The 15,497-nt window shown below is 40.5% G+C and overlaps 1 protein-coding gene across 2 annotated transcripts in view; it reads left to right on the top strand.

Annotated features, from left to right (window-relative positions):
• The window catches only part of SCN2A (sodium voltage-gated channel alpha subunit 2), a 119,553-nt gene that overhangs the window by 67,110 nt on the left and 36,946 nt on the right, over window positions 1-15,497 (top strand). For both annotated transcript variants that reach the window (XM_087709610.1, XM_087709606.1), the window contains 8 exons: window positions 498-770; window positions 3,076-3,139; window positions 3,837-3,978; window positions 6,164-6,370; window positions 7,442-7,732; window positions 9,340-9,687; window positions 12,621-12,753; window positions 14,300-14,538. In XM_087709610.1, the coding sequence (XP_087565736.1) occupies window positions 498-770; window positions 3,076-3,139; window positions 3,837-3,978; window positions 6,164-6,370; window positions 7,442-7,732; window positions 9,340-9,687; window positions 12,621-12,753; window positions 14,300-14,538 (1,697 nt within the window). The remainder of the gene's footprint in view (window positions 1-497; window positions 771-3,075; window positions 3,140-3,836; window positions 3,979-6,163; window positions 6,371-7,441; window positions 7,733-9,339; window positions 9,688-12,620; window positions 12,754-14,299; window positions 14,539-15,497) is intronic.

Here is a 15,497-nt window from a genome sequence, read left to right as displayed (position 1 = left end):
AAGTTGTTTGTCTTTTCCAAACCATCACCTGTTTTATACTATAAGATTTAATCCAGTATCATTCAAACAGCCTATATCATATACATTTATCAATAAACATAAACAGAGGCACATTGTTGAATACTTTACAAAGTGATCTCACAATAACGGTTTGGGCAAGAAACACAGCAGGTGAAAATAATGTGCTTTTCCATAGAGATATAGCATGGATAGCAAAATCATATTTTTTTGCTTAGGCCAAGCGTTCCTCTGATTACATACAATGTATATTTATCTATAAATATAGATCTATTTTATTTGTATATAAAATTTGAGATCAGCCTATACTTAACAGCTTCTCATTCATGTTCATAGGCAATCAGGCTTTTCATGAAACTGTCACAAAGACAATTCATTTCATTGCCATACTGCATGAAAAATTACTTGAATCAATGCATTCTTAAGAAATCTTGAACACTATATCAAAACTGCTTTCTTTTTTCTTTATTGGCTTGCAGGCCTGAAGACAATTGTAGGGGCCCTCATTCAATCTGTGAAGAAGCTCTCAGATGTCATGATCTTGACCGTGTTTTGTTTGAGTGTATTTGCACTAATAGGGCTCCAACTTTTCATGGGGAACCTGAGGCATAAATGCCTGCTTTGGCCACCGGACAATTCTACTTATACAATAAACGTCGTTTCCTATTTCAATAGCTCAATGGGAGAAAACGGTACCTTTGTAAATACGACAGTGACCACTTTTAACTGGGAAGAATATGTCCGTGATGACAGTAAGAACGAGAGATTTTTTTAATTTATTTATAAAATTTATTGGCTGTCCATCTTACCAATAGGGCAATACTGGGCAGCTTACAGTTACTTCTTAGTTAAAACATAGAATGTTAAAACCAAACCTTAAAACTTACATATTCTTTATGTTTTAACCTTTCTTCCAAAAGTTATCCTTAGCAGAAATGGTGCATTGTAAGCAAATGCTATGGTTGGTTTGCTATGTTATTCTGTTTCCAACCCAAGGAATATTGGTTTTGCTCTTTTCTACTGCAGGTAGTCCTTGACGTATGACCACAATTGAGTTCAAAATTACTGTTGCTAAGCGAGACATTTGTTAAATAAATTATGTCCCATTTTACGACCTTTCTTGGCACACTTGTTAGGTGTATTACTGCAATTGTTAAGTTAATAAATAGTTGTTAAGTAAATCTGGCTTCTCCATTGCTTGTCTCCATGGCTTGTGAGAAAATTGCAAAAGGTCATCATATGACCCCAGAACACTGCAACCATCATAAATATGAGTCAGTTGCCAAGCGTCTGAATTCTGATCATGTCACCATGGAGATGCTGCAACCGTTATACGTGTGAAAGCGGTCATAAGTCACCTTTTTCAGTGCTAACTTCAAGCAGTCACTAATTGAACTGTTTTAAGTTGAGGACTACCTGTATTAGTATAAACATTAAGAAAATATGTTAAATTGTGGTTTAAATTGTGACAAATTGCATTTTGTACATTCTTATATTGTGGATGACTTTAAAAAAAATAGCGAGACATTCCAGAAAGATTGCCATATGAGTTTAACAAAACACAAACAAAAAAGTGTGATTTGGGAGCCTTTAAAAGGCCTTTCCTTTTTGCTGATTTTGCTGAAATACTATCCAGCCATTCTTCAATCCGCAAAAAGTGATGCCAGCATGATATTCCTGACATCATGGCTATTGTGCTTCTCTTGCTTCTGCTCCCAGTCACTTAGATCTTCCTTCCAAAACGGGAAGAGAGCACGTGAGTTGGGAAACCACTGTCTCCAAGGGGTAAAATCTAATTGCTAGAAAAATTCTACTCACTCTGACATCCAGCTAAAAGCAAAATGTTGAGATTGGAGACGGGGGGGACGGACGAGGAGGACATCCTTCAATGACCCAATTGGAGGTCACTGGCCTCCCTTAGGACCCAGGATGTTTCTTCAGATGAGGTCTTGTTCCATTTTTCCAATGATGAAAACAAATTTGATCTGGCTTTAGCTGGCCTCTGTGACCATCTAGCACTGAACTGAAGGCTTGCTTTCTCCTCAACAGATAATGAGTAGGCCACTTGGATATGAGGATGAGGAGGGCATGTGGGAGGCCAGGTCCGGGCTGTTCATTTCTCTGAAAATTAAGGCTGGCAAAGCCTAATGGTTTTTGTACACTTTAAGATTATCCTTAGATGACATCAGAATACAGGAAAACATTTATACAGCTATTGCAAGCACTCATCGGCTACCAATGGCTTGGCAACATCATACATAGGGAGGAAAAAACATTGCCAGGGGGGAAAAATTGGCATAATTAGATGCAATTGAAAAATATCTGAAGATTTACAGATTTGTTCTGACATGTAGATGGACACCAAGTCCAGCAGATGCAAAAATGAAAAAGGCTCCGGTGTGACCTTTTTAGACATTGCTGTCAGTTGTAGCATTAGTGGGAAAGCAAGGTCCCTCTGGGTGCTACATTGAACAAACAGATCAGACTTTAGGCACACAAAAATTAATGGACACACGTTTGACAACAGGACTCAAAACAAGGAGAAAGTAATCTCAGAGGATTTTAAACTCCCAGGATATTGATTACCGATCTCAAGGTTACTATTTTGGAGCAAAGAAATGATTCTCCATAGAATGAGAGGCTGCTGAATTCCCCTATGTCAGGCTGTTGCACAAAGTCTTTACAAACAGATGAGTGTTTAATGCATTGCAATTCTTAACTGTAATCTGTTGCACATACAGTCTGCATCTGTATAATCACTCTTCTCCTCTCCCTTGCGTCTTGCTTATTCCAATCTTACATCAGTTTAATCACCCTACGCATCTCATGAAGAACATTGTAGCTTGTGCCTTTTAATAAAATTGTTAGCATTTTAGCTTGAAACAGCTAACCTACCAGACTTCGTTTTTTTTAACTAATAGACTAGCTCAGTATTTCTCCTATAACATTGTTGTAATGTATTTGTTAGTCTTTAGGATTCCACAAGTCTGTTTAGCTTATTTGTGCTAACAGTGACTTTTAGTGTAAGTAAATATAGCCAATTCTCTTTCCAAATAGGTCACTTTTACTTCTTGGAAGGACAAAATGATGCTTTGCTGTGTGGCAATGGTTCAGATGCAGGGTAAGAGAATAATCTGTTATATGTATATTGTTATTTATATAATAAATTATTTGTTTGGAAATTGCTACTGAAATGATGGTAAGGGTAAACAGTTTAACACTTCTCTGAAGTGTTTCAAATTTGATAATATGAGGGTGGGGCAGACCTTTGCTGCTTAAATATTTGCAGCTAACTTTAAGCTGTAAATATTGGAGATGGAAAGAGCTATGAACCATTTCTTCACTTCTTTTTATCAGTCTAACTTTATTTATCTTGAAACTTGGAAATTTCTAAAGTCAAAATAAGCCTCTTTCTTGGTTTCTGGTCTTTAACTGTTATTTAAAGAGATATTGTTCTGGTAGGACTGCATCTTATGATACTGCCTTAAGGATGTAGCTTAACCAATCAATAATTTCCCCTAGTTAATATTAAAAACAGACCTTTCTCAACTTGGTGTCCTCCAATGTTTTGCATTTTAACTAGTTTAATCCTTCATCCCACATTGCCAAATTAAAATCCATCATTTTGGAGGGCATCAAATTGTGGTCAGTCTTTGTGTGTAATTGGTATTCTTGGATGGTTTCATAATACATTTTCAAGTGAGTATAATTTTCATTCTATTGAAAATTAACAGGCTGCTTGCTCAAGCCTCAGTCTGTAGTAAAGCATACATTGATTAGGATAATCTTTAAAAATGGCAATTTTTTCCTTTTTCTAGTCAATGTCCAGAAGGATATATGTGTGTAAAAGCTGGTAGAAACCCCAACTATGGCTATACAAGTTTTGATACCTTCAGCTGGGCCTTCTTGTCACTATTTCGGCTGATGACTCAGGACTTCTGGGAAAATCTTTACCAACTGGTGAGGGTCTTTGTAAGCAGGAAGTACCAGTAGTAGCACTGAGGCTGACGGTGTAAAGCAGCATTTTAATATGAGCACCTGAATGAATTGCAAACAAAAGTTTACAACTGTTATGCCACGATGAACTGTTTCTGAAGCATAACAGTTGTATACTCAAATGCTCAAATAAAGAACTTCAAAGTCTTCTTATTTCATTGAGAGTTAAATGTATACAACAAGGTCTTAATTTTCATCACATGAGAGCCATCTAGGCTTTACTTGGCATACTGAGGCCTGCGTTCCAAAATAGGTGGGACTCCAAATTAGTGATCATTTTGAGAGGTTTAAGAGTATGGGAGACAAGGGGTCTGCAATCATGAGGCATTTTTTCCCTTTTGATGTCCAAATTCTCCACAATGTAAACAAGTACCCAATACTTGTCCCTATCCTCTGTGAGTGACTTGCTGGTCAAAAAAGGAATAATGATAGGTTACATGCAGCCAGAACTTTTTGCATCACTGGTATCCAACTTTGGTAACCATTTTGGCATGAACATTGGAGCTCTTGGGCAACAGAGAACCATTCCAACTTCCCTTTCTCCAAGGAATAGCAATAGCACTTAGACTTATATACCATTTCACAGTGCTTTCCAGCACTCTCTAAGCGGTTTACAGAGTCAGTGTCCCCAACAATCTGGGTCCTCATTTTACCCACCTCAGAAGGATGGAAGGCTGAGTCAACCTTGAGCCTGATGAGATTTGAACAGCCAAATTGCAGTCAGCTGGCAGTCAGCAGAAATAGCCTGCAGTACTGCACTCTAGCCACTGCACCACCACAGCTCATGGAACTTCACGTTATTAACCCCTATAGCCATAAAGATTGCTGAGATAGGGATTCTATTACCAGGAAATACCAAGGAAAAGAACCCACAATGTCATGGAGTGCTGCAGTCCCTTACCTGATACCAGTAGCTATTACTGGATTGTGGGAGCCTTCCTGTTGGTTTTTCCACCCAAGACAAACATTACTTTCAGGGTCAGCAACTTGAAAACTTCAAATGTTCTCATAAGCCCTAATAGCTCTCATAATTCTTATAGCTCTCATAAGAGTAAGGTAACCTGGCTATCTGCAGTGCACCATGTCATCTATTCCTACATTGGCCCTATAAATAATTCATTTCACAAATCAGATAAAAGTGAAGGGGCAAGATCCTATTCTCTGCCCAGTTAAACGTCCTCCAGATGAACTCCATAATCTTCAGACAGCATCTCATGGATAGCTTTTTTTAAAGGAAATGGGAAGAAAAGCTCTTAAGTGAGTAAGAGGAAGAGAAATAGAGAACATTGACCAGCATCCCACTGCTCTCTATAAAACATAGTTTTGCTGGTTGTTTCAGTGTATTGCCTATGCTCCTACTCACCATACTGCTCAGTGTAGTCCGTAAAATGCCAAACAGGTACATTAGAAGCAACCATAATATTGCACAAGTGCAGAAGTATGGGCTATATTTATGCAACATCTTTGGCAGGGTCAGGTAGCAAATGCACTTGCTTGAGGGACATGCTGAGTTTGGTTAGTGTTCATCTTCATTGTGACTTAGCAATTGGTTATAAGGTGAAGCAAGTTAACCTTAACACACCCTTCCTAATTTGGTCCCTAGCCAGTAATTTTTTGATGTTATCTTGAAACACAGCTGAGTGAAGCAAAGGTTGATAATCTTTACTTCCATTCCAGTTATTACTGAACTTCATTTTTTATTGTTCCCATCATTGGTCATCCTAGCTACTGATGGTAAGAATTGGAATTAAGTAATGCCTGTAGGGCCATACATTCTTCCCTGCTGTCTTATTGTGCGTGTTGACAGAATTGGAAAAGCCTCAAGTGGAATGTCCCAGTTTTCCTTAATCATTTCTTTATGTTTAAGATAGCGGAAGTACCTCTGTCTCAGTGATGAAGGGAGGTGTATTCCAGCTGTACTAGCTCAGAAGCCCAAATGTGTCTTATCTATGATAGTTACAGCAACTAGGTTTATTTGTAGATTAACATGCAACCTTGTACATAAACTCACACACATTTAACCAATAAAGTCTCATATGATTAGAACACTGTTTGTCTTATGCTCACTCCCTAGACTATAAGAAAAAAGGAGGCTAATATGTTTGGGAGGATTGTTTTAAAACTATTGATTCTTTATTTTCTTTTATAGACTCTACGTGCTGCTGGCAAAACGTACATGATCTTTTTTGTCCTGGTGATTTTCTTGGGTTCTTTCTACCTGATCAACTTGATCCTGGCTGTTGTTGCCATGGCTTATGAAGAGCAGAATCAAGCCACCATGGAAGAAGCTGAGCAGAAAGAGGCAGAGTTCCAGCAGATGCTGGAACAGCTGAAAAAACAGCAAGAAGAGGCTCAGGTTACTTAATGAGTGGAACACAACTTTTATGTTTTGTCCTGTACATAGAAAAGATGATATGTAAAGTCATGGGTTCATTATATCAAATTTTGTGACTTCCAGCTGTTTGACTCCAGGGTTATGGAGAACTAGAACATTTCAAGATGTCAACATCTAGTAGGCATGAGTATACATATATTCAAAGATATGTACTGATGACCATTGGAGTAGGAAGAAAGTTACCACGTGTCTTCCTTCTTTTGTATCCCGTAATATTGAATGATTTGAGGACAGGAAACTAAAAACTTGGTGCATCAAGTCTCCAATAGAAATGTACCTATACAAAAATTAAAACTCCTTGTCCTCAAAAATTGTTCTCCCGAAAAAGAAAACAAAGGAAGCATTGGACCCTAAATATTACTGGTGCCTTTTCCTTAAAAAGGCACTTGTGTCTTGAGGCAAAATTTCAACTAATAGCGCTAAATGAAACACTGTTCTTCCTATAGTTTCAGAATGAATAAAATATCCCTCCATCAGAAATAAAATATAGTTAATGTTAACATAGTTAATGAAATTTAGCCACAACAAGGGAGGAAACTGGAATACACAGAAATCTTGGAGCAAGAGAATTGCATGCATCACTTCAGCCAGAAGTTATTCACTCATGCTTTTTATTCACCTCTGCCCAGGAAGGCTGTATTTTAGTGATTCCCCAGTCCTTTGTGCTCAATACTGTACTTCTCACTATAGCAAAAACGATACAGCGAACTGAACAACTATCTCTCAATTGAGAGGTAGTGGATGAAAGCAAAGCCTGGCATTTCAAGTTTGCCATAAGGCTTTCTAAATTGTAGATCTCCTGGGAGTTCAGAGCAGCGCCCTTGATGGAAAAAAATTTAGCCTGACATACTGAGGTAAATTTAATGAGATCAAGGCTTCATATTCATTTAAACATGCCATGTTATTTGGCAAGTTCCTTTTTCCTTGAAATGTAGGCTTACTATTATAAGCATCAAAGTCACCTGGTTTTTTTTAAAAACCCTATCAATTAACATATCGGTATGATGTATCTTAAATGTACTTAACTTTCAGGCAGCAGCTTTAGCCGCCGCCGCTGGTGAATCGAGAGAATTTAGTGAAATTGGTGGTGTAGGTGGGTTCTCAGAGAGCTCTTCAGCAACATCAAAGTTGAGTTCCAAGAGTGCTAAGGAGAGGAAGAACAGACGGAAAAAGAGAAAACAGAGAGAACAGTCTGAAGGAGATGAAAAAGACGATGAATTTCACAAATCAGAATCAGAGGACAGCATCCGCAGAAAAGGCTTTCGGTTCTCTATTGAAGGGAACAGATTAACCTATGAAAAAAGATTTTCTTCCCCACACCAGGTATGGAGAATATATGTGGGCTAAGTAAATCTGAAAGCTCAACGCATATTTCACTACTGTGCCGTGTTTCCCCGAAAATAAGACAGGGTCCAGCTGCCGGCAGAGCATACAACCATAGAGCATACGCCCAGAGTGGCCACTGCCCGAAGACTCGGTTTGGAAGCCGCAGAAAAAGCCATGTGGCCGCGGCGACAGTGGTGGTGGAGGTGCCCTGACTCTGCGGAGTGAGCTGGGCCATGCATCATGAGGCTGGCAGGCGCATGAGCGAGAGCGGAACAGCCGCTCGCACAACCCCCCCTCCAGCCGTGCAGAGTGCCATTCACTGCCATTTCAAAGGCACCAAGCTGCAGGAGCCGGGCGGCGGCGAATGCACTCACGCAGCTTGGCGATACCCCTAGGTCAGTGAATGATGCTGTGCCCGGCTGGAAAGGGGGTTTGCCGGGTAGCTGCTCATGAGTGTGGTCGCATCATGGCTGCTGTGCTGCTCTGCTGCGATAGTGCAACACAGCCATTCACCCATGAGGCTGTGCCCGGCTCTTTGGGAGCAGCCGCCCAGCAACCCCCCTCTTCAGCTGGGGACAGAGGCACTTACCAACCTAGCGGAATCCCGAAGGCGCTAAGCAACGCGATCACTTTTGCCTCCCCCCCCCCTGTTCCTGTGGCTTGGCACCTTTGGGATACTGCTAGGTTGGTGAGCGGTGCTCTGCCTGGCCAGAGGTGGGGGGTTGTCCAGGGGGCTTATTTGTGGGGGAGGGCTTATATTTTTGCCCACCAGAAAAATGTTGCATGGCCTTATTATCAGGACATGTCATAATTTCGGGGAAACACGGTTGGAGTTTGGATCACTTCATGGGCTATGCCTCAATTAAATCCTAGGTTTCTTATTTCCCTTTTTCTTCTCATGGGTCTTCTTAGTTGGTTACTTTTTGGTATGTAATTGTGCAGAATTAGAATTCATTTCTATGTTTTATATCAATTTCTGTGCAAGCCTCAAGAAAAAAAAACTTACTGAGTAAAATGTAAAGCAATTCTTTGAGGTACGCCTTAAATGAGAAGAATATGCCTCAATCTCCTGTCAATTTTTGCCATTCTTGTTTGTGTTCCTCTAGCCTTATTTCCTGCTTGTTTAAAAGAAGAGAATAGCAAGGCAGCAGCTGCAAAGAGAAGGAACAGTGAATGCTAGAGAGCTCCAGGAATGACCAGTGGCCTCTTAAAAGGGGTTGGGGGGCTTGGCTGGTTCAAGAAAATACCAACCTTTGGTTTGCACAATAAAGCAAATGCCAAGAAGAGGCAAGCAAGGATAAGTCGGGGTTTTACTAATTTTATTTTTCACATTTCTGAACCGCCCATCTCCCTCAAAGAAGGATCCATTATGATTTATTATGTATAGAATGTAAAGCCAAGAGAAATAGTGGCACTAATTTAGAAAGTATTTAATAAATATTTATTTAATATTTAAAAAATAAAAATGGATGTTGTTCCTGTACTCTTGAGAGACACCAAAATATCTGTGTTCATTCATTTCCTTATATTTAAGAAGGATCTTTAATTTTCCCATCGTCTTTCAACCTGTTTATGGATGTTTCTGATCTTGCATTCCCTTACAGTCTTTGCTGAGCATCCGCGGATCGCTGTTTTCCCCCAGGCGCAGCAGCAAAACGAGCCTCTTCAGCTTCAGAGGCCGAGCAAAGGATTTTGGTTCGGAGAATGATTTTGCTGACGATGAGCACAGCACTTTTGAAGACAACGAGAGTAGGAGAGATTCCCTCTTTGTTCCTCACCGGCACAGTGAGCGTCGCAACAGTACCATCAGTCAGGCCAGCCGATCATCTAGGGTGATGCCTATCCTTCCAGCAAATGGGAAGATGCACAGCACTGTGGACTGCAATGGGGTGGTTTCCTTAGTTGGTGGGCCTCCTCCTCTTATGTCACCCACTGGGCAGCTTCTTCCTGAGGTAATAAGAGATCTGAACAACTATCTTGGCTCAAGGACTAGGCCAAACTTTGCCTAGCATGTGAAGAAGTTTGGCTAATTTTGACAGGGAGGTGCTTTCGGGAATTTTAAGGGATGGAATGGGTTCTTTATGCACCTGCAATACTTAAGGCATTCATTTGGTCTGTTAAATTAAAGAGCCTAGACGGCACAGTGGTTACAGTGAAGTACTGCAGGCTACTTCAGCTGACTGCTAGCTGCAGTTCAGCAGTTCAAATCTCACCAGGCTCAAGGTTGACTCAGCCTTCCATCCTTTCGAGGTGGGTAAAATGAGGACCCAGAGTGTTGGGGGCAATAGGCTGACTCTGTAAACCAGTTAGAGAGGGCTGTAAAAACACTATGAAGTGGTATGTAAGTGCTATTGCTATTGCTATTGCTAAATTCCTCCAAGCTTGCAAAAAAGCAGAAAAAGGGGATCAGAAATCCCAAAAGGGTTGGTGGTAGATTTCTGCAATGGACAAAACAGCATTGATTTGAAACTTAAATTCAGATCTACATGTACTTTGGCATCATAGCAATTTAAACTAGAAATGCACTTGGCTACTATACTTGCATGTAAATTAAAATAAACTTTAAAAAAGCACCTCAAATAGACTTTCAGAAGAATGCAGTATTCTGTTAAACAGCATTGATCCTGTTAAGCTAAATTGCAGAGCTTTCCTATAATAAGGAATCTAGCATAGAAAAAATATTGATCATAGGGTGAACTCAGAGAATTTTCTTTCAGCTTTTTGAAAAGAGTCATATCATCCCAGGTTATTCCAGCTGTATTCTGTAAACACTGGGTGGTTTCAGGTGTTCTGCTTCTCTGCCAATGAGGTTTTGTGTGGATGTACTTCTACTGTTTTTATTATTTTTGGGAAAAGGAATACTGTTTGCCTATTACATTCCGCCAGGAGTGGGTTGCTGCCAACATTACTTCCGGTTCGCAACACATGTGCAACATGCACATGCATGTGCCAGATGTGCACTGTGCGCACATGCACTCTCCAATGTAAATTGTTCTGCATACATGCCAAAACAATGTACAGTGAACTGCGCATGTGCAGTCACTAAAATCCAAAATGGCAGCAGCCAAGTAGCAGTGAGGGAACCGGTTCAGAGGCGTGGCAGGCCTGGGTTGCTGCTGGTTCTGTGACCCAGGCCTGAATACCACTACCGGTTTGGCCAAACCAGGCCGAACCGGCAGCAACCCACCTCTGCATTCCACCTTCTCTTTCATTCTGGGTGTTGCCATCTCTAAGGACAGGACTTAATTTGTCAATACTGCCATTTTCTTGCAGTCCTAGTTTACCTGGAGGTTGTTATCAATCTCCGTGTCTAACATCCCCCTACACTCAGGGTTTAATGCTTTTTCAGAAGACTGCTAGATTCACATTCAGAAATAGCCCAAGTGACAAAGCCAACCCCAGAGCAACTGCAAACTATTAGGCAATTTGATTGGTAGCTCAGTGTCCTATTCCAGGCTCCTGCTCCACTTTAGGGGGAATGGTTGCTGATAGCTTCTGTACTGTAAAACAGTGTTTGGTAGGATGGGAAATGAAGGTAGGGAAATTGACCAATTGCTTTCCTAAACCTACCTTTCATCAAAACAGTAAGAGCAACATTTATCACCAGCCATTTTACTTTGGCAAAATAGAGCTTGACATTTGAGACAGCAAATTTTATTCAGATATAATTTTTCTGGCAACTCAGAGGCCAGTGATTAGTTCCTTAATGTGGTCATCTGACTAGGCATATAGACTGAGGAGATTGAAAACATATAGTTTAAATAGAGGAATTTTGTTTCATTGTGTTCCTGTTCAATTTTTCAATGGTTGTAAGCACAACTTGGAAAACTGTGTTAACATGTTCAGCAGTTTGTCATGTAACTAAATCAAAGAAACATTAACATTAAAGGGCAACGGAGATCTAGAACTCTCTTGAAGTGAGATTAAGACATTCAATATTTCTCCCTAAAGGATACCAGTCAGTAGCCATCTTTGTTTTTAGTCCAGAAGAAAAACACTGTTGTTGTTGATGATGATGATGCATTGCTCTGATGGGAATGTTCTCATTAAAAAAAAATGTTCCTAAAGAAAGAAAATTAGGCTGAGAATACTGTATTTAACTCAAGGGCAGTGTCAGAGCAATGCTGCTTCTTCATAATGTGTCATTCCAACTGCTTCTGATTTAAAAAAAAAAAATGAAAATCCAGGCTGCACAAATTCAAATAGCCACTAAATGGCAGCAAAAATGCAGAAAAGGGACCCTTTGCTGTCATGTCCAGATTGTGCAGATTTATACAAAGTAGATCTACCAAGTAGTAGCTGTTGGCATTAGCAACAGTTGCTAGAAAGGATAATGATGCTGACCAGTGAGCTTCATACCAGACTTTTGTTTCTCTGCTCTGAAAAAAGCCTCTCCTCATTTTCATACTATAAAAACAGGGTGGAGACATGAAAAGGGGGAAATTATAAGCCTAGTGCGCAATAAATTTGAGCATTATAAATGGAAGTTGATGTAACTTTTTATTTGTATGCAAATATAATTAACTAAACCCTTAAAGTCCTTAGATAAATCCTTAAGGCATCTTTAAATGGATTGCTTCCTTAATTAGGAATATTTGAGCTGAAGGAGTCCAGATGACAGATGGCTACAGAGCGTTAATATTTTCAGTAACTACTTCTGGGCAAACTTTTGCAAACAAGGATTGAGCCAAGATGCACCAAGCTTGATAATAGAAATGATTGTTCAAGCCAAATTATCTCTCTGACTCACTTTTTATGTGCGGAAAATGTATCAAAGAATTGAATATTGCTACCTTTAGTATTCTGTTCGGTTTTGTTTAGTAGTCTATTTCTACAAGTCAAAGAATAACCATATTCTTCCAATTCATATATCCTATACTTTCAGGGTACCACCACAGAAACAGAACTAAGAAAAAGACGCTCCAGTTCCTACCACATGTCAATGGATTTTCTCTCAGATCCTACTGCAAGGCAAAGAGCAATGAGTATAGCTAGCATACTTACCAACACAATGGAAGGTAAGCATCCCATGTAAACAACGCTTCTAAAATTCAGAGGGCAAAATCTGAATTTCCATTTTAAAAACAAACATCTTCATATTCATTAATTTAAATGTTATTGATTTGTTGATGGCTGTTGATTTTTGTTTTCCCAATATAAACTGTTTCTTTATTACCAGTACAGTATAATGTTAAGACCTAAAAAATTTTTTAATAAAGACACCAGATTTGTTCTTCTAGGAGAAAATTCTAAATATTCTAATCTTCTGGATTATTTAGTTCAAAGAGCCAGTCAAATGGAGCAGAACAGTGCTTCTTTTTTGCTTTCAGTTTTCTCTGTTTAACTCGGATTTTCATGCTGCAACAATTTCTTCAGATAAAACAGGGTTCTAATTAGATCTTCCCTACTCCAGTTTTTCATAATGTTAAAATGCAAACGTAACAGCAAAGCACAGGTTACCGCGAATATAAATATGATTTGCAAACCACATTTCTGTGATTTGGCACAGATTCAGGCATAACACCAACCATGGGTTGGGTATGTGGTGTCAGATCAGAGTGTAGTCCTATTTCCTAAATGCCAATTGAAACTCTTAACTACAGTTGGCCTTTTGCCAGAAATGATATGTCTTGTTTCAACAAAGATGTCTGCAATTTACCTTGATAAGGGGGTCCCTGTTGCCTCATCACGTCAGTGTAATCTTTTACCTCTTCCTCCTCTTTGCCTCATCCTGCACTTGCAAAAACTAGAAGAGGGGTCAGGATAGATAGATAGAAGCTCCTCTGACACTTCCATGTACAGAATCCTCTTTCATAGTCTGAAAGTACCAGAGAAGGTTGCAGGAGTCCTGGAGGAAGCTGTAGAAAAAAAATCTTCTGGTGGACTTTATAGAAGTAATGCAGCCATTTTGCTGCATGATACAAGTAAGGTGGAGCTGTTTCATGAAGGAAATTTGGATGGATTCTCCTCTCAGAACTTTGTCAAAACAAGGCATCTCTCTGCCCTAAATTATAGTCAAGCAAGTCATGGATATGTGGCCACCAAAGAGGAAGACAGAGGAAGATCCCTTGTCCCCATTGCACACCAAAGAAAAATATTGCTAACATGCCTCTTCTTTTCAATCCATGTTTACGAGGTGGCGCAGTGATTAAATGCAGCACTGCAGGCTACTTCAGCTGACTGCAGTTCTGCATTTCAGCTGTTCAAATCTCACCGGCTCAGGGTTGACTCAGCCTTCCATCCTTCCGAGGTGGATAAAATGAGGACCCAGATTGTTGTTGGGGGCAATATGCTGACTCTGTAAACCGCTTAGAGAGGGTTGAAAGCCCTATGAAGCGGTATATAAGTCTAACTGCTATTCCTGTTGCTATTGCTATTACTAAAGAATAGTTGTTTGCATTTTTCTGGCCATTTGTAAAAAAATAAAATGAGTCCTTGGTCCATAGGGAAGTTCTTCCTAGAATCCTCGTTCGTGTTAGTTTCTTAATGTATGTGTTGAATGGAAAAAGTGGCTAGCTTTTTGAACGTTTCTCTTTCCGTATGCTTTCTTTTCACTCTTTCTAGAACTTGAGGAATCCAGACAGAAGTGCCCTCCCTGCTGGTACAAATTTGCTAACATGTGCTTAATCTGGGATTGCTGGGCTCCTTGGCTGAAAATAAAGCATATTGTTAATTTGATTGTGATGGATCCGTTTGTGGACCTTGCTATTACCATCTGCATTGTTTTAAATACTTTGTTTATGGCAATGGAACATTACCCGATGACTCAACAGTTTAATAATGTGCTCTCCGTTGGAAACTTGGTAAGTCTTCCGCAGTCCCATAAGAGAGCAAAGAATTATATTTATTGGACAGATTGCTGAATTTTTGGACTCTGCTTAGATCTAGCTTAAGTCATTCAAGGGGGTTCCATTCAAATCAATATACCAAGACTGAAATCCGATTGATTTTAATACTAGTAATATTTTTAATTCTAGATATGAAGCTGAAGTGCAAGGAGGACATGAGATCTGCTGCTTACAAAATCTGGCAATTTCTAGAGCCGTGATGGCGAACCTATGGCACGCGTGCCACAGGTGGCACACAAAGCCATTTCTCAGGGCACGCAAAGCAATGCCCTGTCAGCTGGCCAGTGCACATGGACGCACTGGCCAGCTGACTTTGGCCTTCTTTTGAGGCTGTTTTTCGCCCTCCGGAAGCTTCCCTGAAGCCTCCAAAGCTTCCAAGGCAAACCAGAAGTTCGAGAATGGACTTCCGGTTTGCTCATAGGACCATTTTTTGCCCTCCAGAGCCTTCAGGGAAGCCTCCTAAAGGCCCCTGAAGGCGCCAGTTCGGAAATGGTGACTTCCGGTTTGTCCGTAGGGCTGATTTTCAACCTCCGGAAGCCTCCTGAAGGCTCTGGAGGTCGATAATCGGCCCTATGGACAAACCAGAAGTCACCATTCCTGAACGTCCGGGTTGCCCGTAGGGCCGTTTTTTGCCCTCCGGAGGCTTCAGGGAATCTCCTGAGGCCTCCGGAGAGCATCCTAGGGGGGAAGGGTGTTTCCGCCCTCCCCAGGCTCCTAGCAAGCCTCTGGAGCCTGGGGAAGGCGAAAAAACCCATGGTAAAACCAGGGGGGGGGGTGTGTGTCGCTGATCGTGCACACACACACTGGGGAGGGCTCATAGCATTATGGGTGTGGCACACCAGTGCACGATCCCCTTCTGCTGCTTCCACTTTTGGCACTGCAGCCAAAAAAGGTTTGCCATCACTATTCTAGAG

This window comes from Thamnophis sirtalis, unplaced genomic scaffold, assembly GCF_051295495.1.
Source record: "Thamnophis sirtalis isolate CommonGarterSnake01/CBP01778 unplaced genomic scaffold, rThaSir2_p1.2 scaffold_1, whole genome shotgun sequence".
Taxonomy (NCBI): domain Eukaryota; kingdom Metazoa; phylum Chordata; class Lepidosauria; order Squamata; family Natricidae; genus Thamnophis; species Thamnophis sirtalis.
This window is presented reverse-complemented; position numbering and strand designations above follow the sequence as displayed.